A 22,203-nucleotide genomic window follows, 5' to 3' on the forward strand; every position below is an offset into this window, starting at 1 on the left:
CATTTATTTGTCTTTTTAACTTTTTTTTTCTTTTTTTACTTTTTTCCCGCTTTTTTGCTTGAATTAAAAGGAAAGGCTGAAAAAGAGAGGGCACCCAGGCCGTTGCTTGGCCCGGAGGTTTCATCTACCCGAGAGAACCCCCCCCCGCCCCACTTTCTTTAATTTTCAATTTTGGGATTTTTATTATTGGCATTTCTTTATTTTTTTTCTTTTTCGATGTAATTGTAAAAATAGGCGAAGATACGGTTTGTGGGGTCCAAAGTGCACGTGATGGAGCTGGACAGGGGGGGCGGTGTCAGCGACCCCATGTGAGCGCGGGCTTCTCTCGTGTTGGGAAACCAGAACCGACGGTGGTCAGTGCCACGTGGCGACGACCCGTGGCTTCTTCAGCCCCTTCCTTTTTGGGGCTATGCTTACGTCGTCGAGCTATCCCCCATCCTAATGCGTGAGAGCACGTGCCCAGGTCACGTGCATCCCACGCGCATCGGAGCAGTCACGTGTCCCCCGGTGACCGGTCACGTGGGAGGGGACGTGATGGTGGCTTAGTCTCATTTTTGCTGAGGTTAAAGTTCGTTAGCATTTTGTTAAGTAAATTTTCTTTTCGGCCGAGATGATATATCACCAGGGTTTGACCAAAGTCGACCCCATCAAAATTTCGACCCAAAGATACAATTGAATCACGGCTCCGTGAGCTCTTTCCAACTATATCTAACTTGATTAAATCGGATGATCGAATGATCATATGTCTCCACTTTTAATCCCAGCCATCCAATCTCCAAAGTATCGAGAAAATTACATTTATCACATATGAAATGCAGAGATGGCGAAAATCTGGTCTTGAGCGTTTTGAATGCCTTGATAATCATTTATATTGGAGTCTTTTTCGAGCGAGATGCCGTAACTTTATACTTGGATCTGTTGCTCTGCTCATTTCATGAAAGTCCGTGATGGCGACGCTTTTTTAATAAATTCGGATTGTACTTTTAGAAAGCTCAAGTTGCTATCGTACTGCATGCAGGAAAATCGATTCAATCATATGCTGGATGAGAGAGCAACACGCAATTATATGTAGGTCAAAAGCCAAAATTGACATTAAGAGAAAAATAGGAAATGGCGATGTTCAGCCGAGCCAACCCATTGCTGCCACGTGGCACAAGGGCAAGCCCCGTGCTGCGCAAGCACGAGTCCGTTCCTTCAAAGGGCAATTCATGGTCTCTGTCAAGACATGTACAATGTAACTCAACCGGCGTATTTAAGACATGTTACGAATTCCCCGAGCAAGTGTGTTTCTTAAAACCTTAATAACATTTACTCTCTTTTTTTCTGAAAAGAAGAGGAGCACTAGCAAATGACGTTGCCAAAGTGGGCGTGGGCAAGGCCTAATACGTTTGCGACAAGCTTCCATTTCCAACCCCATTTGCTATCTGCAAATCTCGAGACAATCTCCTTTCAAGCTAAACCACCTAGAGAGGAAATACTTGGGCCTCAATGTATGCTTCGATTCACCAAATGGGCCTATCCTCTTGTGCCCGACGCATGTCGGCCCAACAAGTTTTGGTCATTGGATTAGGTGGTTGGGCTCACATACGCCGAGATCAGGCAATAACAGTTTGTCTAGTCAACAATTTTGGAAAATTTCTAAATAGATATATGAAGTGACCATTATTTTAACTAAGAATATGGAGTGTTCAAATTATTTTAAAAAAATATTTAATTGAAGGGCATTTTCATTCCGGATTTTTTTTTTATTTCCTTTTTCCATTTTTCTTTTTGTCATTTCTTTTTTTTTTTTGCATTTTCTTTTCTCTTTGTTTTTTCTCCCCTCCCCCCACTCCCCATACCATCGCTGGCCTCAAGCCGCCCTCACTTGGTTCGGCAGCGGGCTACCCTCGCCCAACGCTCGCCCTGGCAAGGGTAGCCTTATGCTAGCTCAGACAAGGCCAGTGATAAAAATGATTTAAAAAAGTAAAATATAAAATTGTCCCTCGCCTAAGTTTTTATTTAAAACAATTTAAGCACTTCAGCCTTTATTTAAAACAAGGTCCTCTTCAAATCCATATTTGAGAAACGTTAACACTTCGTGCCGACAATTTTTATCATCTAGTCTCTATCTCTGGAACTTTTTTTTTTTTCGTAACAAAATCCATACACTGCGTAATTACATCAAGAATATTCCGAAATTATCATTGCCGGCGTTAGAATATCTCTCAACGACAGAAAAAGCTACTTGGTTTGACCAAAGTGAAAGATCACCTACCTTGATATTTACCGTGGAGCTAAACATGATAACGATGAAGCATTTACCCCAAGTTTCATGTGCTCGCGCAAGCAATCGCGGTTTAACCTTTAAGCAAAATTCTTTTGTTCCGCCCAAAAGATTACTTATTTTTTTTAATACCGGTGAGTTTTCGATAAATGATGGTAAATGTCAAGCAAGTGTTTTTTTTTGTCAACTAACTTGTTGGGAGTTTACTAATGTTTTCACGAAATTAACTTCTTTTTATAGTTTTATAAATTACAATTTTTTTATGCAAACTCACCAACTTTTATTTTCAGGATAAGTACACTATAAGTTTTAAAATTTTTCGTAAAAGAGCAATTGAGTTATAAAACTTTCAAAAAGTGTGAAGTTTTGAAACTTGTCAACTTGGTGCAATCAATTCGTTCCGTCATCACAGTCAATTTGTCTAAGGAAAAATAATGACGTGACGTTTTCAAATTATTTTCTCTCTCTTATGCGGCATTTATTATTTTCTTCTTCAAATATTATTTAAAAAATAAAAATTTATTTAAAAATGGAATTGAAATAAAAAAGAGAATAGCGGGGCCTCGCCAATGGGGTGCCGCCACCTTCTTCCATTGCCAAAGGGGTCGCAAAGGTCACCTACCCTTGGCGAGGGTGGTTGGCCTTCGCCCGGTGATCGAGCGTGCTTAGATCAAGGCAACCTGGCACTTGCCCAAGCCTCATGAGGGTAATCGGCGAGGCCTCACCCAAGGTGAGTGATGGTCGTTGGCCCAAGGGGAGGGTCGGCATTGCCTAAATCTAGGCACCTTCGCCAGCCCCACACAAGGGCCAATGACCTCCGCTGGCCTCTTTTGGTAATGCCTGCCATTCTTTTTTTTTTTTTTTAAAGATAAAATTTTAGTTTTTTAATCCAATTTAAATATGATTTGAAGACGAAAAAATGTCACTTAGGATAAATAAATCAATTAAAAAATGCCACCTCCGTACTGATAAATTGACAATGTAAGTACTTGATTACACTAATTTGACAAATTTTATTATTTGATTGCACTTTTTGAAATTTATATGACTCAATTGGACTTTTGCGACTTAAGATTATTGCTGCACTTAAATTACTAACTGACAATGTTTAGAATTTACTAACTTTTACATGAAATTACTAACTTAAATTAGAGTGACTAACCACTATTGTTTGATTAAGTTACCATCTAATTTTGGATCACAAGCTCTCATCAATATTGCTTACAAATATCTATTAGTTTGTCTAATTTACCCAATCTTTTAGACTGAATTATTAGCCTTTATTTATCTTGATTATTAACTCCTTACCATTAGTAACTTTTTACAGACATTAATGACACAAATCAACGTGACTCTCCCACTCACCAATTTTTCTCTTACTCACTTTTCATACTTTTTACTAACTTTTATTTATCTTTCTTACCTTCTCCTTAACTTTTATGTTAAAATTTCAATTTAAGCGAATTATTAAGTTATGAATTACCGATTCTCCTTCGATTTAGTTGCTATATTTCTTTTTGGTTTTTTTAATTGTCGTACTTTTCTATTAGGTTACCTTTTTTTTGGGTCGAATATTAGGTTACTTAAACGGTAGGAAATTTTATGAGTCATTCAAATAAGAATTGTTAATTTCATGGTAAAATGAATATATGAGTTAGGAAAAGATAAGAGGAATGTCTTCATAAAAGGTGATAAAATTTGGTAATTTAAAAATAAGATACAAATAGACATTGATAACTAACTGAAATAAGAATGAGTAACATAAACCCAGTTGGAAACTTAGTCGAAAAAAGAAAAGTTCACGCAATAAAAGCAGTAACTCAATTAAAATATCGTTAAATGCTGAAACAATACATGTTAATTAGTAATAAAAACTAGTCGAGAATTTAATCGTAGAAAAGTTAGCAAATCACACAAAATATTGATAATTTCATGTAATAATTGGTAAATATAGGGTGATGGTAAGAAATGTAAAAGATAAGAGGTTTTTTTTTTGTTGTCAAAGATTAAAAAAGTTGATAATTAAAGAAAATCATATGAAGATGATAACCAAACATGAAACTAGATCATAACTTAATGAAGAAAAGTTGATAATTACTCTATTTTTTTTTTTTTTTTGGAGGGGTGTCGAGGCAACATTTCATTGATTTTCACACAACTTCAAAACAAATCAAGCTTGGGATAACAAGATAATTATCAGAAGTAATTTAATTATTAAAGAGGATTGGTAAGTAAGGCAACAAAAGAAGTAATTTACTAAAAAAATAACTGGATAAATTTACAAAAAAAACGAATAAATAAAACCTTAATGAGTAATTCAAACGAGTTGATAAATATTTTTCATTGGGCTGATAAATTAAGAGAGAGGAAAAATGAAAACCAGAGAACTGTTAAAGAGTTGTCCATGGGAGGCCGGAGGAGAGGGAAGATCGCGCACTGTTGCTGGCCTTTCCTCCTCCATCACAAGCCCTAGAGAACCGATACTGATCCAACTCCGACGCAACGTGCCCGCACGGCATCACCGGAAATGGAGTGGTTGAACGCGACGGTGTCGGAGCCGTACTACCTCTTCCACCTCCTCGCCTTCTTCTCCTACCTCCCGATTCGCTGCTCCGCCTCGCTCGTCCTCTCTCCCGACCTCACTCACCTCCTCCTTCGCCGAGTAATCTCTCGATCTCCGTCCCCTGCGTTTTGGTGACAGTTATCGGGTCTTTAGCTCGGCAGTGATTGATGCTTAATCTGATGCTTTGAGCTTTTTAATCACGTGCAGGAAATTCAGGCGGTCTTGGCGTTTCTGGCATTGGCTGCTGTCAAGGTATGGGATTGCCCCGAGAAGTTGGTGCTTTTCGGATTCCCTTTTTGGCGTTGCGTCGCCTTGAAGTACTGTTGTTTGCACTTACTGATTGCTTGCCTAGCGGGTGCATTGACTGTTGACTCTCTAGTGGAAACCGCGAGAACTGTGTTCTGGGGGCAGTGAGTGAAATTATCTGGGAGAAACTTGGGTGGCATTTGCCTGTTGTTGGGTATGAAAAGCTCGGGGAGATAATAATAATAAGGGCTTGTTGCTAGAGAATGTGAGTTCGATTCTGCAAGATTTTGGATTTAAGATGCTTCGACATGTCATTAGAGTTGGAACATACTCCATTCAATTCAATTATATATTCTGCATGTAGTATATATTCTTATCTGTCTGAAGCCCCCATATGGCTGTTTCAGGTGCATGATACTTTCATCACTGATCCAGTTCTCGTCTGTCTTACCCCCACACCAGCCCTGCATAACTTCTTAATTTGGTATAAGTGGGATTTTTTAAACACCTTGCTTCATCCACCTAATAGCTTAAACCACCTGTAGGATTCGTTATTTCATCAAGAAAAGGCAAATTGTCACATTAACCATGAGCATCTCTACTAGGTTTTGGTTATGGGTACTTATGACTTGAAGATATCGGTGAAATGAGTCATGTTGGTTCTGAAGGCCTAATTGAGGAGCTTTTGGACCTTTGCTGTTATGATCTAATGTTTAGTGCTCTGAAGATTGCAATCTTCAATTGGCTCTTTATTCATGCTGTTTCTCTCTGGCGTAGCTTGTGCGTGAAGAAACATGGGATGCCTTCATAGCCGATTCTTTGTTTTTCTCAAAGGTATCTCTGATGTTGCTTCTGATTCGTGATGCTGCTAAATGCGAAGTTCTTTAGTGTTATCGAATTATGCAAGGTTGTTATAGCATGTAAGGTTTCCATATTTCTTTTTTTGGCCATACTTTTAAAATAATCTTGAAGATTGCAACATTTAAACTACACACAAATATTCTTATAATACCAAGTGAACATTTTCAAACTTGAGGCCCAAAACAAAAAAGTTGGATTTTAGTGAGCTTTTATCGTCAGTTTTCATGTGACAGTCCAGTTACGTTCATTTTTCTTCATTATTATTTCTCATTATTAACTTTTTCCTGGAATTGATGTAACTTTTCAGGTTTTTCTTGTCGTTGTAACATTAGTGATTGATTACCACCTGGCTCTCTGGTACATTCTGATATTCCTGGGTACGCCATACATATTTGTTAACTCTGCATTTCGTTTCTGGAATCCTTGTATGATCTAGGAGCCTATTTTTGCAACCCAAGCGTTGATGATTCCTCTAATTTCTCCAATGCAGTATTTTGTATAAAATAACCATGCATTGAAATACTGTTGGAAGCAGTTATCTCTTTTAATGTTGTCTTTATCTGGCTTTTTTTTTTTTTTTTGCAGTGATATTTACATTGACCCAGCAACCTGTGTCTCAATTCTTAGGTATGGGGATGTTTTGTTCCTTACCCTGAAATATTTGATTTTCCTTTACTAGAGTTCCCTCTCAGTTCTCTGTTTCGTAATCAAAGGCGGCCATCTGTTGGTATGACCGCATTACAAATATATATTGGACTTGCCTCTATTATGATTTTTCTGATTCCTTCTTTACCATTTGATTTTTCTGTAGGTACGGCAAGCAAGTTAACGCCACTGCAATTAGAAACAGTACTGAACGATGGGGGCACATCAAGATTCTGGCTGGTTTGTTCCAAAAAATTGTCATTATTTGCATTTTGGAGAATTTCCCCTTTTTCTCAGTTTCCTTAGATTCTCAAGAGCAGACTTCATCTTTGCTGAATGATTCTTATTGGATGTGACATTGAATGTCTGGCATTTCATGATGTACATCGGCTTAAATCAGCCCATTTTGCAAAGTACCTCTGAGTAATGGACTTTGACTTTTAAGAAGTTATATGTTGATTGTAGGCTCATTTATATTCTTTTGAACCTTTGCCATAGTTTTGGTACTTGCACTTAACTTATAATAATGGAAGAGCGGCTATATTGCTGGCAGGTAGAGTTTCGCTCTTCGTGTTCCTCTTCCTGCATTCGAGCAAGTCGATGCTTTGCTGACCTCTCAATAACGTATGTTTCTTATCTAATGCTAGACCTGCCTTGTTTCAATTGCAAGCTTCATTATTAGCCTTTTACGTTTCATATTATTATCCGGCATTCCATAATTGACATTCTTACAATGTTGCTACTTGGATTTCGATGACAGATATTCTAACAAAAATTTGTCCTTTGCGATAGTGGATCTTGGGCTCTTTCCTATTGTTGCAGAAAAATTTGGAATATCTCTTGGTAGTTTATTTTCAGTTCAATATTCTATTTTTCTTCAAAAGGTAGGTTGATCTTTTTTTTTTGCTTACGTGAGTAAAATTTGTTCTCATAGGGAGCATGGCCGAGCTTCCCACATATATATTATTTGAAAATGCAACAGAAATAGCACGCCTTCCAGATATTGATCTTGGAGTCAAAATTTCCTATCCTCCCATTACTAAGGTATATTTGGTATTAGTTATCTCCTAGTATTTTGATTGTTTACGTCATGCTTCCTCTCCAATGATGTGCAACTGTTTATATCTGGCATTTCATTAAGTTTCCAGAAACCATTAGATTAACCTCTGGGGCAGAACCTCTCAGGAAATTCCCAATAAGGTTTAGTGACTTGCATATGACAGGTACAAAGTTTCTGTAGCTTATCAATTTAGGAGAAAAATGCCCATTGTGCTAATCTGTCACCTTCCTTATGCTATGCTGAAGTGCAATACTTCTTTATCCTTTGTTGGTCAAGGCCCTAATATTGCATAATGTCTCCTTCTTTTTGGTCTGTTGATTAAAGCTTTGGCATACATTAGGCGCAAGCTGTAACTGACCTGTTTAACACTCTGCCTACTACCTCCGTATCATTAGAAGATGGAGCATAGTTCAATTTGTTTAGTCATACTTGCCCCCATTTCATTCTACTTGGTATTTGATGTTAGCAATGCCATATCTTGGCTGATTAACCATACGTTTGACTGTTGCATATTCTTAAGGGTGATTTCAATATCTGCATTCATCTTTCACTTTGCCTAAATAAATTGGCTTTGATGCTTGAATATAAATTTATGTCGTGCTCAAACTGCTAGTGTGCCCTGTGTATGCTCTCTATGATGATGATTGGTGTCTTTTTCTTGCTTAATTTATCTTTTAGGTCTGCTCATCTGTTTTACAGCACAGTTGTACCATTTCTCGGACTATTTTCATCTTTTTTTGTCCTAAATTTTCTGTGCTGCAGAGACTACTTTCCCGGCGTTTTGAGCTTGATCGTCTCCTTCTTGAATATGTGAATGGCAAATAGGTAATTAGAAGTGAATGATCTTTCTTCTAATTCGAAAGTTCTCTCTCTCTCTCTCTCTCTCTTCCATGTGCATTTGCGGTTTCTTAGTAGTGACACTATAATCAACGCGAAAATGCAATTATTTAGTTGAGATTCTAAAATAGCAAGCTCGCAAAGCTGTGTATAATGTGCCTTCAAGATCTTTAGAGACCAGGCCTCAGCAAATTTTCACTTCAATATCATCTGTATCTGCAGCTACTACATCCACTTCACCACAGCCAGCCCTGGTATTGCCTTGAATTTGATTATAGTAACTTGGAGTTGGTCATCATGTGAATCTTTGCTTGCAAAAGGGTAATCAAAGGCAGCCATCCTTAGGCAAGTGTTTTGGATCAGCATGTGGGCTAAATTAGCCATTTCCAATGATGAAAAGCATCTATCATTCATGTCCTTTGTTGCTCAGCATATGTTCAAATGATACACCTAGAAAATTCTGCCTGTTGGTCTTCACAAAAACTAGTGAATGAATAAGTTAGACAATGAAGCATTGTTGCTCTTTAGTATACGATGAAAATTGTTGTTTAGCCTGTCTTATAGAACAAAAGGTGATTTCTAGGTCAAAGATGTAAACTGGGCTCTTTGGAGGTAGTAGTGAACTTAGGTTTGAGTAGAAGTTGGACACTGGCCATCACATTACTTTTGCTGTTACTATGTTTATAGACCCAGTATTCTCGATGCAAAATAATTACCAGACTGAGTACGATGTGATTTCCTTATTAAATGAAATACATCTATCAGGCAGGACACAGCAAAATTATTTGCATGTTTGGTGCTCTGTTTTATCACCTTTTCGGCTGGTAAATGTACTGTTTCCCACCATTATGTGGGCCTCTAGCACATGGTCAAATTGGGACTCCCTTTGGATTCTTGTTAAGCTCTAAGGTCCTACGTGCATCGACGATGTCTCATGTTTCTTATTTATTTTCAGGTGTTGCACGTTTGAGTGGGCTGTGCACTGTTTGAATGGCATCCAAGCTTAATTGATCCGTCTCTTTCATTCACCACATAGGTCTGGAGACATTGTAAGGAAAGAAGAATTGCTGCTACTAATTCTAAGCATGCTGTTCGGCACTACTGATTGCCGATTGGTCTTTGACAGTCACGAACCTGGTAAGAAAGTGGTGGCACAAAGAACAAAAAAACCCGGTAAGAAAGGGATGCAACTAGAGCTATAACTTAACCAGATTTTTGCCACGTGAATAGGGATGAACCTGGCAGTTGTGTGAGACGACGACGGCATCTAAAAATCACTAGCAAATGTTTCTCTTTTTCCTCTGTCTTGTCCTTCTACGTTTTTTTCCTTTTTGCTCTTGATGTTTCTATATTTGGGTGATATGTCGGGTAAAGTCTAAATATCATGTTTTAGCTTAGCACAGCGAGCATGAGGGGATACTACTGTATCCGGTTAAATTGAGAGCTCTCTTTAGTTTTTAACTGTTAGCTTCTTGCTAGGACAATGTTCTTACGATATTCTTAGGCTTCTGATAGTTTACTTCAGTTGCCACCGCACAGCAACTCTTGGAGCTCTAGATGCTCTCACCTCTTAATTACAACTGCTGGAAACACCTAGAAACTTAGAAAGTTATGCATGTAATTGTTTCTTTCTTATGCTGCGTTAGTCCGTGACTCTCGAGAGTTTAGCATGGTGGCCGTTCCTTCTCACATAATACAAGTGATATCTACATAGAGAACCACGCCCGGTTGACTACGCCGAGCCGAACTAGCCGCAGCTCTACTGATTCAACTTGACAAAGTATTGCCGTTTCACGTGCTGAGCTTATGTTTTGAGCGTTTGGTATGAAGAAAAAGATAGTGTTTTGAGCTCTGAGTGACGTGTGGGTCTTGCAATTATGCGGTGCAAGATACGGACGGATATATATCGTCATTTTTCGTGCTTTGAAAATGCTCCTGGCGCTCGGGTCATCACGAGAACTCAAATGGCCCGAAATCAGGTCTAAATCCGAATGCCTCATTTGAGTTTCTCTCTCGCTCCTGTGCTTTCTCTCTCAAGGTGAGCTCATGCCTTGCTGTTTTTCACTAGACGATGAACATGTTACTGTTGATGATCATTTTAAGAAGAGGTTGCAAGGTGTAATTGATTTGATGAGCCGTACAAACGTCGAAGATAGCACCAACTGATTTGAGTTAGTGCAACTTTTTTTTTTTTTTTTTTGGTCCAAGAGTTAGTGCAACTTGGAGCGACACTTTTCTGTCAAGATAATGCCTTCGTGTCCTCGAATCTTCCATCCCTCTTATATAAATCCTGAACTCGTGACTTCGACGCCCCTTGCCTCCTTTCATCAATCCCGTCGGTTTTCCATCCACTATAACGGTATAACCTAATGAAGCTAGCGGAAAGGATTAAAGTGGACGACTGTGCCAAGTTTTAAGAGTCTAAACGCGTGAAACGGAAGTTCTATAATTCAAGCGAATCGTAACAAATTTTATGGCTTCTATCGTGATTGTCTGCACTTTTATTTTTTTGAAGCCTTTTTTAAAAGGAGCAATGTTGCCGTAACGCACATTCAATTTGCGCTTCCGAAGCACTCGTTAAATGTTTTTCATCTATTATCGAAATGTTAATCACACATAACACGAAAAGAACAAGGGTCGCACTGAACTAGTATGTAGCTTACGCTGACTCTTGCTGATGATTTCTGTCATCTTGGAGCCCTGAAGACCCCGGTAGATGGGTAGAACAAGGGTCGCACTGAACTAGTGTTGACCACGGGCTTGCTTCCATACGCAGCGTCGAAGCCCAGTGGAAAAGGCTAGCTTGTAGTGCAAATCACGGGCCTACCACCACCACCACCACGACGTCCGAAAAAGCGCCATTAGCGTAAACAAAGGACTTAACCAAAAGGCGAATTCAATTGCGATCTGTGATTGATATGGCGCGAGTAGAAAGCCGTCCAATCGCATTGCGACACTCGGTCCATCTAACAGCTCGCGCGAGCTTACAAGGCCAGATGGCTGAAATTGTGGTACTCACCAATCGAGATATGCCGACGCAACATCAATCTTTCAAATCAGAATTCCTTAATTCGTAGGCACGTATTTTTAAATGGAACAATGACCTCGATGATTAAACGGAGCTGGTTCCGTCACGTCACCGTCGCGCGGCGGACCCCGAAATGTCCTCCCCGCCGCCGAAGTTTCTCACTCCTCTTCTTTTTCCATCGACGCCAAACTGGAAGGGGGAAAAAGGGGATTAAATGAGAAGTGGGAAAAGGAGAATGAAGGTGACGGCGACAGTAGGCCTATCATATCATTGCCGGTATCAAGATCGGCACGGGTCAGGTCAGGTCAGATCGGGTCGGGGGACCCTATTTCCGGGCCCCACCCCCTCTATTTATACGCCGCTCAGTGGGCCCCAATCTCGCTGTCGGCCCACGCGCAGCCCACGCACTGAACACTCCCCACTTCTTTCTTTTCGCTTTTAAAACTTTTTTTTTTTTTTGGCCTTTTTATTTCTCCCCCAATTTCTTTTGCACTCCCCACCATTAACTTGTGCTTTGGCGTTGGCGTGCCTTCCGTTTAAAGTATTGTCGTGTCGGGCACTCTCTTTTGCCCTTTTTCCTATTTAAGTGCCAGACATCCAAAGATCTTTGGACAGCCCCCATTAACCTTTCGACCAGAATGAAAAAGACTATTAAGAATTCGAAATCGTCTACGAGACTTTTCTACCCGCATGCGCTGTATGTGTATTTTGGGGCAACACGACAGAAGAGTTTACTAGTTACGGTCCGATGAGCACGCTCTATGCTCGACGCTCTGTTAATCATTCCAGATCATGAGGCTTTCGAAATCCCCGAGCGCCTTATGATGTAAACCGACGGCATTTTGGAAACTGAAAAAAGGCAATCTCTTTCGATTGGCCGAGAGGAAATGGGTCATGTCGTGAGGATAACATATCTGTTCGGATGGTCGTCGGTCGGATGCCGTAGCACCTACGGATCGCCGGTCGTGTCATGGGTTCTTTGTGGATAGGACGGCGAACTTCGCGGGTTCCGGATATTGCACGGGTCAGCGACTCGGCCTTAAAATGTATGACCCGGTCTTCCACTTACAACCGAATAATAAATCATTACCGGCTAGCGATGTTGGGTGGTCACGTCTTGATTATGAAGCGCTTGTCAAAGTAAAAATGGTGCGCTGGTCTAGATCAACGCGTAGAATGCTTGGGACCGACCTTTTAAACGTAATTTCGTCGTACCATACCAAAATGAATTCAAACTAATACTCCTAGGGTTCGCGAATATAATTAATTCTTCATATGATCTCAAAGCTGCGCGTGGTGCGGCGGAGGCGAATCTCGTGCTTCTTTTGAGGAGATTACGAGGCAAAGGCGAAAAAAAAAATATTTAAAAAAAAAAATTTCTAACGAGGAAAGATTATTAGTGGAAAATAGATTAAAAATTACGGCACAGCATCTGACGACTGTAAAGCGGAAGGCCCGAGTCCCTCACGCGTGCCGGGCGCGCGGGGGCCCGCACGTGTGGGCCCCGAAATCCCACCCACCAACGACACACCAAGATATGTCCCGCTGGCGTCAAGGACACTTCACCAAAACATCGGCCGACACGTGTCCTCCCCTCACACGCCGGGAGACCACGGAAAAGGTTAATTGTCGATTAATTCTATGTTATCTCTGTCCGCTCCACTAACCTTGATAAATAAATAAATAAACAAAAAGGATTAGGGCGCACTAATTTCTAAGATTTACTAGCGAGAGTGGCGGGGCGTTGCTACCACTTTAACCGGCCAATCCCATTTCGGCACACCCGTTGACGCACACATTGCAATTATTTTTCTCTCTTTTTTTTTTCCTCCGCCAAAAAAGGCAAAAAAGAATACGAATATAATAATAAAAATGAGTTTAAAAAAAAAAAGAGAGAGAGAGGAAGGGACATTGCGGAAAAGGGCCTTTTGTCTTCTGAGTTGAGCCATTGATGTTGCTTGTTGCCTCATCATCCAAGCTTTAGGATTAGGACTTAGGGCAAATCCCCCGTTTCGATAAGTACTTCCCTAATCAATAACTTAAAAAAAAAAAAAAAAGAAACCCCACGAAAAAAAGAAATGCGACATCGCCCATCCGAGCCTGACCCGATTAGAACGTTCCGTTCAGTCGATTGGGTGTTTATCTGTTTGTTATCATCTCGTTCTGATTATCTTTCGTTTTTTTCAATTATTTATAAATAAAAACATAGTAGAAGTTTAGTACTTGCGTGTTGAAAAAAAAAAGAAAAAAAGGCGAGTTGAAAAAAGGCATGTGCTAATCTTCATATGGACGCCACAATTTGGAGGATCGAACCCCACTTCAATTTGTCTGCCATTATCGCCCCCCTTTTTTACCCCCCCTTAGAATTTGTCAAACTCACCCAAATATCTGCATAAATAATAATAATAATAATAAATTCTTTTTTTTTTGGGTCGAGAGTGCTCCTTCAAATATTTCAAAGATAGATGCGACTGAGGGGAAAGAAAAAAAAAAAAAAACACCCAAGTCGTGGTTTGAAATGTGACATCCTCGACGCGACCTGTCATTGACTCTTCACTTGGTAAAAATGTGTTCGACTTTATTGGACTCCCTTCCTTCCTTCCTTCCTTTCGGAACAATTCTCCATTTCCATGGTATGGGTAAGAACATTTCAAAGCAGAGCAACGTCGGTCACTACTCCAATCCATGCGGCTCCGCAGAAGATGTCGCAGTCGGCGACCGAAACAGCGAAATTTTCGACGGGTCAATACGTTCGTCTGCCTAACTTATATAGCATGAGTCGTGATCATTATGCTTGCAGCTCCTTAGAGCGAAAACTTAAAACCGCGTGCGATCGAGGTGATTCGAAGAGACGCGCCGAAAAGATCGATATTCTCGTGTCTTTTCCCCCTCGTTAGAACGGAAATTTAAATCTTTTAAAATTGTAAGGAAATTATAAAGGCAAAACCAAAAAAGAAATTTGTGAAGAAAATAATATATGTTGGTCTTCCGAGTAAGTAAAAATATATATATCTATGCAAAGTCGAGTGTTAGGGTTTCTGGTGGTGCTTATACGGAAAAGGGAATGGTGGGCACGAGAAGACGAGACGCATGCAAATATCCCCCTCGTTATTTTGTCCCATTGACACACGACTCAGTGCAAATTCCCTCCTTCCTCTTTCCTTGGAGCACACATGCATCAGCGATATTATATGCTTTCGTCCCTCTCGTCGCAAACGAATCTCCCACTTTACTTGAATCTTACGATGTGTGTACGTTCTCCTTCTCGTTGCTACATGTATCGTGTATCGTATCGTTGTGCTCGGAAGAATATACGTGAGAAAAATTGTACGCACGATCGATAGAATGAATCTCTCGTATAGTACACAATATAAGATGACTTACAGGCTTTATGGAGGAAAAGAATTTTGCGACGAGGGTTATTTGACACGGTGGTTGTAGAAAATGGCATAAGAGATTGATACGCAGTCAAATCGAGTTAAACAAGTCAAAACAGAAGAAAACAAATGGCTGTAAAATAGTACCGGAGACGGGTATTGTCATCAAGATGAATTAATCGGTTCAATTTTCAAACCGCCGGATGATGTGTAATTACATGCACCGTTGGATGGGACGTGCCCGATAATCTAACGGCGCATGTGTACTAAGCTCACAACCGAAGGTTATGTAATATGACGTTGGGGGAGAGGAGAAGAGGAAGCGGAAGAGGAAGAGGTCTGTGAAAAACAAGCTCTTCGGAAGCAACGTAAACAACAACATCAGCAAAACAGGGTCAAAAGGACAGAAGAAACAAAAACAAAAGCAAAAGTGGAGAGAGAGAAGGAAAAGAAAGGTGATGTGAAAACAAACCAAACACTCCTTTTCTTTGCCTCTCGTTTTCTGTCTGGTATATGGGGGTTTCACTCACTCTCCCCCTCTCTCTCTCTCTCTCTACACTGTCTACAGTCTCTCTCTTTTAGGCTTCCCCGAGATCCCGATCCCGATATCATTCCTCCACTCTCTTGTTGCCAGATGCATAACACAGACAAAACTGAGAACCACTCCTTTCTGCTCGTGAGCTGCGTGTCACTTCTCGCGTGACATAACCAGCCTCCATGGCGCAGAGAGCTTCCACTTGCTAGACAGAGAGGAGTTGTCCGCGGTGAGAGCTCACTTGGGTGGCTTCTCGTTTTTCTTGCTTCTTCGAAGTAGCAGCACGGTTTGCAGGACGTTGAAGATAAAAAGAAAAAAAAAAAAGAGTGTGGTCCTGACGGGCGTCTCTCTGGAAAGACTCGTGTTTTTCGCATTTAAAATGAAAGAGGAGCGTTTCTAGCTTCTGGGTTTGAGGAGGGCCATCTTCTTTTGCCGATTCAATAAGTTGGCAACCCGGTAAGCTCTTCACTGCGAGTCCTCCTTTTGCGGTTCTTCATCAGTTGGGACTTGATTAAAACAGTGAAAAAAATGAATCTTTGATGGAGAAATCGTTGCATACAATTACATGCGCCTGTAGAGCTGTGTTCGCGAGTGGTTGGCATGCTTTTTACTGATACAGATCATATAGGGAAACGTTTCTTTCATCTTAGTTTTGAGGGTATCTTGCTTTGGGATTTAGGTGGAGACTTTTGCATGACCTCTCTCTCCTCAGGTTCTGTCTTTGCGAATTTGGAATATCTTTGGTTTTGTTTTTGCGCCTTTGGGTAAATATGAAGTGATGATGGCGGTGACTTCGGCCTGTAAGGACAAGTTGGGGATGGACAACGGGAAATATGTGCGCTACACGCCCGAGCAGGTTGAAGCCCTCGAAAGGCTGTATCATGAGTGTCCAAAGCCAAGTTCTCTGAGGCGACAGCAGCTGATTAGAGAATGCCCAATTCTCTCGAATATCGAGCCGAAGCAGATCAAAGTTTGGTTTCAGAATCGAAGGTATGTCGTCTTAAATGTGCTACTGTCTTCGAGTCAAGCTTGGATATATTTAGTTGGATAATCCTTTCATCTGCAAATTTGTACAATAAATCGATGGGAGTCATCAAGTAGTGACTCTGGGCCAGGTGGGATTTGGATTCTTATTCTTGGTGCAATGAAAGGTGAAAAAACTAATCGGCAAAGGATCTTCTCAGTTTCAAATCTATGTTAGCTTATCTTGTTTCAAATATCCGTCTGAAGTTCGGTGAAAGAGTTATCTAATGTATCTTGTGGATTGAAATCTCTCGCTGCCATCGGTGATGGTTGTCAACAGGAGAGATGGTCTAGCTCCATAAGTGGCTGAGAAATTCATTTCTACTTTAAGATCTCTACTGATTTTTGGCTCTCGATGTAGTCGGTACATACGGATTTTAATTGCTTGCTATGAGCCCTGAACGTTATGATCCTTTGATCTTGCAGGTGTAGAGAGAAGCAGAGAAAAGAAGCGTCACGCCTTCAAGCAGTGAATAGGAAGCTGACTGCAATGAACAAGCTTTTAATGGAGGAGAATGATAGGCTGCAAAAGCAAGTGTCCCAGCTGGTGTATGAGAACAGTTATTTCCGCCAGCAGACACAAAATGTGAGGGAGCTTTTCCACCTCTTTTCATTCCTTTCTCTTATATTGCTTAGTGAAACACATATGGTGAAACTAAAAGAAACTGAAACTTTTTTCATTCAAAAGATGTATTTTGCTCCCCATAGGTTAGGAGCAACCAAGATAGATAAGCGTGCTACATTTTGTTTTCCCCTTTATGGTGGGAAAAAACACATTACAATTTGTGTCAGCGAAGCATTCTTTAGCTTATTTCCGTGTCTTGCAGGCAACCCTCGCCACCACCGATACGAGTTGTGAATCGGTCGTGACCAGTGGTCAGCACCATTTGACTCCTCAGCATCCACCAAGGGATGCCAGCCCTGCAGGGTTAGTGGCGTAGCGTTTATCGAGTCTTTTCGTGCTTTATAATTGTCATCTGGCTTGGCTTATGACATTGTGCTCATGTCTTTTGCAGACTTTTGTCCATTGCAGAGGAAACTTTAACGGAGTTTCTTTCGAAGGCCACTGGAACCGCTGTGGAGTGGGTCCAATTGCCCGGGATGAAGGTAATGCTACAACGGAGTAAAATCACTCGGTATAGGTTTTGATTTATTATGAAGATGCTTGACCTGAATCTACGAAGCGACTCCGTAATGATTGGCCTCGTTAGACCTGCTTCATTAACAAGATTTTACTGACACTCTATGCAGCCTGGTCCGGATTCCATTGGAATCATTGCTATTTCTCATGGTTGCACTGGTGTGGCAGCACGTGCATGCGGTCTCGTGGGTCTAGAACCTTCAAGAGTGAGTCCTTCACTATCTTTGCATATGGAATATACGAATTCGCCATTGGAGGTTTGTAGAATTCAATGCACCACCTTCTCCACAGGTTGCTGAAATCCTCAAAGATCGGCCTTCGTGGTATCGTGATTGCCGAGCTGTGGATATTGCAAATGTGCTGTCGTCTGGAAACGGTGGGACTGTTGAGTTGCTGTACATGCAGGTGGGTCTGAAATGTAACTTTTGGGCTGTGATTCTGCGGAAGAATTGCTGGTAGAATTGCTTACTGAAGTTAGTTTCTGATGTCTCTGATTAGCTCTATGCTCCTACCACTCTGGCACCGGCTCGTGACTTCTGGTTGCTGCGCTACACATCTGTAATGGAGGATGGGAGTCTTGTGGTATGCTCTTTAAGAATACTTTGATAAAACAATATCTTCTGCTCTTCTAATGTCATAATCTGGTATTTCTTTTCCAAGACTTTTTCTTGGTTGTATGATATAGCTTTCATCTTTGTATGCCATAGGTATGTGAAAGATCAATTAACAACACCCAAAATGGTCCTAGTATGCCTCCTGTCCCTCATTTTGTGAGAGCTGAATTGTTGTCTAGTGGATATCTGATCCGGCCCTGTGAAGGGGGTGGGTCGATAATTCATATCGTTGATCACATGGATTTAGAGGTATGTAATGGTCATCACCCGCTTTCATCGGTGAAGACGTCCATCTTTCACTGTGAATTTACAGTTGCTTAATTCTCACAGCCGTGGAGCGTGCCTGAAGTATTGCGCCCACTTTACGAGTCGTCAACTTTGCTCGCACAAAGGACGACGATGGCGGTAAGCTTTTCTTGTTGACTTTGATTTTGCCAATTTGAAAGAGTATTCGTAAGTTTTTAGTTCCTGCTCTGGCAACATTGATATCAATGTGAACCGACTTCTTTTAACAAGAATTTTGAAAGATAAGAAAGTCAAAGCAGCTAGCGAGGGCAGAAAAATATCACAGACGTTCTAATAACTTTCCTACGTTACCCAGGCTTTACGCCATCTGAGGCAGCTTTCTCAAGAAGTTTCCCAGCCGAATGTCACTGGTTGGGGAAGAAGACCTGCGGCACTGCGTGCTTTAGGTCAGAGATTGAGCAAGTACGTGGGCATGCTCTCATTGCAATTTTCCGATATGCAAATTTTTCCTTTATTCAGTCTATGTACTCGTGGGTCTAAAGTAAGCTATCTATTTGGACAGGGGTTTTAACGAAGCTGTCAATGGATTTATGGACGATGGTTGGTCTATGTTGGAAAGTGATGGTGTCGATGATGTTACTCTTCTCATCAACTCGTCACCGGCCAAGATGGCTGGCGTGAACATTTCTTATGCAAGTGGTTTTCCTTCCATGACTAGCGCGGTCTTGTGTGCAAAAGCATCCATGCTGCTGCAAGTAAGAACTGCTTATAATTTCATATTCCAAAATTTTAAAATTTGAAAACGCATTTCATTTGGTCCTAACTCTTTTACCTTACTTTTGTTGATTCTTTTCTTTTCTTCGTTTCTGCCTCAGAATGTGCCTCCAGCAATACTCTTACGGTTTTTGCGAGAGCATCGATCAGAGTGGGCAGACAGCAGTATCGAAGCGTACTCTGCTGCGGCAATCAAAGCCAGTCCATGCAACATGCCAGGGGCACGAATTGGAGGCTTTGGGAGTCAGGTTATTCTTCCGCTTGCTCACACAATTGAGCATGAAGAGGCAAGTAAAATTTGCTCTGTATCCTGACATCGGTGGCCTATCATACTTCTATCTTCCAATAAGATTTGCTAATATTCCTGGATTGATTGTCTTAACAGTTTATGGAGGTTGTTAAACTTGAAAACATGGGCCATTATCGGGACGACATGATTATGCCAAGTGACATCTTCCTCTTGCAAGTGAGTCCTGTCCTTCCTTTCCATATTGAACCCTCAGACCAACTCCTCTCTTTGACACATTGTTGATGGTGTTTTTTCCGCTCTTTCCTGGTTGAATTTGTTCTAGCTTTGCAATGGAGTGGATGAAAACGCTGTTGGCACATGTGCTGAACTAATTTTCGCTCCCATTGACGCATCCTTTTCTGACGATGCACCCATTATTCCTTCGGGATTCCGCATCATTCCTCTTGATCCAGGAACGGTGAGAGTTCATAATCTTGCGTTCTATTTTCTTTCCTTTTCTTGTTCTTTTGGTTGCACTTTAACATAAATTCGACAAATATACAGGACGCCTCCAGCCCGAACCGGACACTTGATCTTGCCTCAGCTCTTGATGTTGGGCCCACAGGCAACAAAGCAGTCGGTGATAATTCTGGTCATAGTGGAAGCACCAAATCTGTGATGACTATAGCCTTCCAATTTGCGTTTGAATTACACCTTCAAGAGAATGTGGCGTCCATGGCTCGCCAATACCTCAGAAGTATAATAGCATCTGTTCAGAGAGTGGCATTAGCACTCTCACCCACAAATTTGGGCTGTCATGCGAGTCTTCGCCCACCACCCGGCTCTCCTGAAGCGCACACGCTTGCCCGTTGGATCTCCCAAAGCTACAGGTACATATGCTCTAATGTTCTTTATTATTACTATATGATATTGGTCTTGCTGGTATGCATTTCATGTTTGCTTTTTATTTATGAGCCATCTACCTACCGTAACAACAGTACCTTTTCACTCGCCAAATTCTACAGTTCTTACGGTAGGTGGATGGCTCATAAATGAAAAGCAAATGAGAATGTTCCTGTTTCATTTATCTTCAGGAATCATGATTTTGCTCTACTTTGTAAATTCAATCGCATGTTTGAAACTGACCAAAGTGACATGATTCCAGGTCCTATCTTGGCGTGGCGTTACTCAAGAGCGAGGGCGGTGATTCTTTGCTAAAAGATCTATGGCATCACTCAGATGCAATCCTATGCTGCTCTCTCAGGGTAATATTTTCCCGCCTACGCTTCGTCATTTCTAGTGAATATTTCTTCGCCTGCCTATCGTTGGAATTTATTTCGCAGTCACTTTTGAAACAAAATTCAAGACTAATAAGATATTGAACCATTAGCAAGTTTTCTTTTCTCCTTGTTCTAATATAATTTTCCATAGCCTCATATGAGTTGCTATTCTTCTTGTTTGCAGGCAGCGCCGGTTTTCACATTTGCTAACCAAGCAGGACTTGACATGCTGGAAACGACCTTGATTGCGCTGCAAGACATTACCCTGGAAAAGATTTTCGACGACAGTGGAAGAAAGACTCTCTGCTCGGAATTCCCCCAGATAATGCAGCAGGTAAAATTGCCTGGAATCTGTAGTAGCACGTATACATGAATAAGCATCTTTAGCAAATGAATATGGATAAAAATGAAATGAAGTGAAAATCCACGGGAAAACATCCGATAGTTTATTTGACTTTTATCTTTCGGTGACTTTAGAAGTGCAGCAGCAACCCTAGGAAGTAGGAATGATGGTACTTCTTTACCTGAGATCGGGCCACTGCGCCGGCACTTTTGTCTCCTTCATTCTCTTGACAGGTTTGCTTTCTTTTTACAGGGTTTCATGTGTCTCCAAGGTGGTATCTGCCTGTCAAGTATGGGGAGGCCGGTTTCGTACGAAAGAGCGGTAGCTTGGAAGGTGTTGAATGAAGAAGAGAATGCTCACTGCATCTGCTTCATGTTTGTCAACTGGTCATTCGTCTGAAACTAAGCTATGTCAAAGATCTAGTGAGCATCGCATCGCTCTCTACCTTTGGTCCTCTTTTTAGGCAATAGAGAAATCGAGAACACGGTTAGTATTATGGTAACTAGAAGCGACACCGGTCGAGAAATTTTTGTCGTCCTTTCTTATGCTTTGATCGGTGCCCTGTTTATGAATCATTATGACGATGCTTAATTATATTTTCTCTTCGTCGGGATACATTATGCCATTTCCTCCTCCAATTGTGCGTGCCCTCAGCGGTTGCGCTTAATGAAGTCGTTCATCAGATGAGGTTTAAGTTCGCCCTTTTTGTGACGGCGTGAGTCATATATGTGAAGAGAGATTGATGCATTGTAGGAAACAGATGGTTAGTCGTTACTTGGTATTTCGGGGTAACTCCGACGATGCTTTCGTCAACGGAGAGTGATCTTAGCAGTCTTGTCATAAAGCTCGATAGGACCATCAAGGCTTCCACTGCGACTACCGCCACCAGCCATCGCTCGCCTCATGCAGGGAGGAGCAGCTTCGCCGCTGCCTCGCCATTAGGCAGCAGAGAGAGAGAGGCTGCCGACCACTGCACGCGCAGCGCATATTGGACCGGACTGATGTAACAACGCCTTTGCAAGGATGAACCTTTCATGACGAGTCCTTGCATCCTAGTTATGACCGGATTGAATAGTTAATCTGACAATTTGTCTTGGTCCTGTTCTTAATTGCTTCTCTGCTGATTTCATCATCT

The 22,203-nt window shown here is 41.3% G+C and overlaps 2 protein-coding genes across 11 annotated transcripts; both read left to right on the top strand.

Moving 5' to 3' along the window:
- The first annotated feature begins 4,655 nt into the window (after positions 1–4,655).
- On the top strand, positions 4,656–9,941 carry LOC115741038 (thioredoxin-related transmembrane protein 2). 6 transcript variants are annotated; one of them, XR_007198070.1, is made up of 12 exons: positions 4,656–4,928; positions 5,037–5,081; positions 5,853–5,909; positions 6,244–6,313; positions 6,522–6,563; positions 6,748–6,821; positions 7,135–7,205; positions 7,342–7,424; positions 7,516–7,625; positions 8,404–8,466; positions 9,244–9,387; positions 9,515–9,941. XR_007198070.1 is itself a non-coding variant. In XM_048277239.1 (11 exons), exons 1-10 carry the CDS (start codon positions 4,794–4,796, stop codon positions 8,464–8,466), a joined length of 750 nt encoding a protein of 249 aa, XP_048133196.1. In that variant the 5' UTR covers positions 4,656–4,793; the 3' UTR covers positions 9,244–9,941. The 6 variants fall into 6 exon arrangements, 5 of the variants coding, with proteins under 5 accessions (XP_048133196.1, XP_030530598.1, XP_030530603.1 ...); XM_048277239.1 differs by having other exon boundaries at positions 9,244–9,941; XM_030674738.2 differs by lacking the exon at positions 9,244–9,387 and having other exon boundaries at positions 9,434–9,941.
- Positions 9,942–15,224: 5,283 nt separating this feature from the next.
- Positions 15,225–21,681, top strand: LOC115741033 (homeobox-leucine zipper protein ATHB-8). 5 transcript variants are annotated; one of them, XM_030674731.2, is made up of 19 exons: positions 15,225–15,874; positions 16,098–16,408; positions 16,868–17,027; positions 17,269–17,369; positions 17,458–17,548; positions 17,693–17,788; positions 17,874–17,987; positions 18,081–18,164; positions 18,290–18,445; positions 18,527–18,601; positions 18,798–18,904; positions 19,005–19,197; positions 19,318–19,503; positions 19,602–19,682; positions 19,789–19,923; positions 20,010–20,335; positions 20,611–20,710; positions 20,910–21,059; positions 21,321–21,681. In XM_030674731.2, the coding sequence occupies exons 2-19, from the start codon at positions 16,197–16,199 to the stop codon at positions 21,465–21,467; spliced, it is 2,514 nt and encodes an 837-aa protein (XP_030530591.2). In that variant the 5' UTR covers positions 15,225–15,874; positions 16,098–16,196; the 3' UTR covers positions 21,468–21,681. The 5 variants fall into 5 exon arrangements, with proteins under 5 accessions (XP_030530591.2, XP_048133195.1, XP_030530593.2 ...); XM_048277238.1 differs by having other exon boundaries at positions 16,131–16,408; XM_030674733.2 differs by having other exon boundaries at positions 16,224–16,408.
- Positions 21,682–22,203: the final 522 nt, after the last annotated feature.

The sequence above is a fragment of the Rhodamnia argentea genome, chromosome 4 (genome assembly GCF_020921035.1).
Source record: "Rhodamnia argentea isolate NSW1041297 chromosome 4, ASM2092103v1, whole genome shotgun sequence".
Classification (NCBI taxonomy): Eukaryota; Viridiplantae; Streptophyta; class Magnoliopsida; order Myrtales; family Myrtaceae; genus Rhodamnia; species Rhodamnia argentea.

What these genes read in the sequence shown, in the direction of transcription:
- LOC115741033 (XM_030674731.2), top strand. Translation starts at nt 16,197, where the DNA reads ATGATGGCGGTGACTTCGGCCTGTAAGGACAAGTTGGGGATGGACAAC. An exon ending in TCCGCCAGCAGACACAAAAT is followed by an intron (nt 17,028 to 17,268) that starts GTGAGGGAGCTT and finishes CGTGTCTTGCAG; the next exon opens with GCAACCCTCGCCACCACCGA. An exon ending in TTGATCACATGGATTTAGAG is followed by an intron (nt 18,446 to 18,526) that starts GTATGTAATGGT and finishes TAATTCTCACAG; the next exon opens with CCGTGGAGCGTGCCTGAAGT.
- LOC115741038 (XM_048277239.1), top strand. Translation starts at nt 4,794, where the DNA reads ATGGAGTGGTTGAACGCGACGGTGTCGGAGCCGTACTACCTCTTCCAC. An exon ending in CTCACCTCCTCCTTCGCCGA is followed by an intron (nt 4,929 to 5,036) that starts GTAATCTCTCGA and finishes AATCACGTGCAG; the next exon opens with GAAATTCAGGCGGTCTTGGC. An exon ending in TTTGCTGACCTCTCAATAAC is followed by an intron (nt 7,206 to 7,341) that starts GTATGTTTCTTA and finishes TTTCGATGACAG; the next exon opens with ATATTCTAACAAAAATTTGT.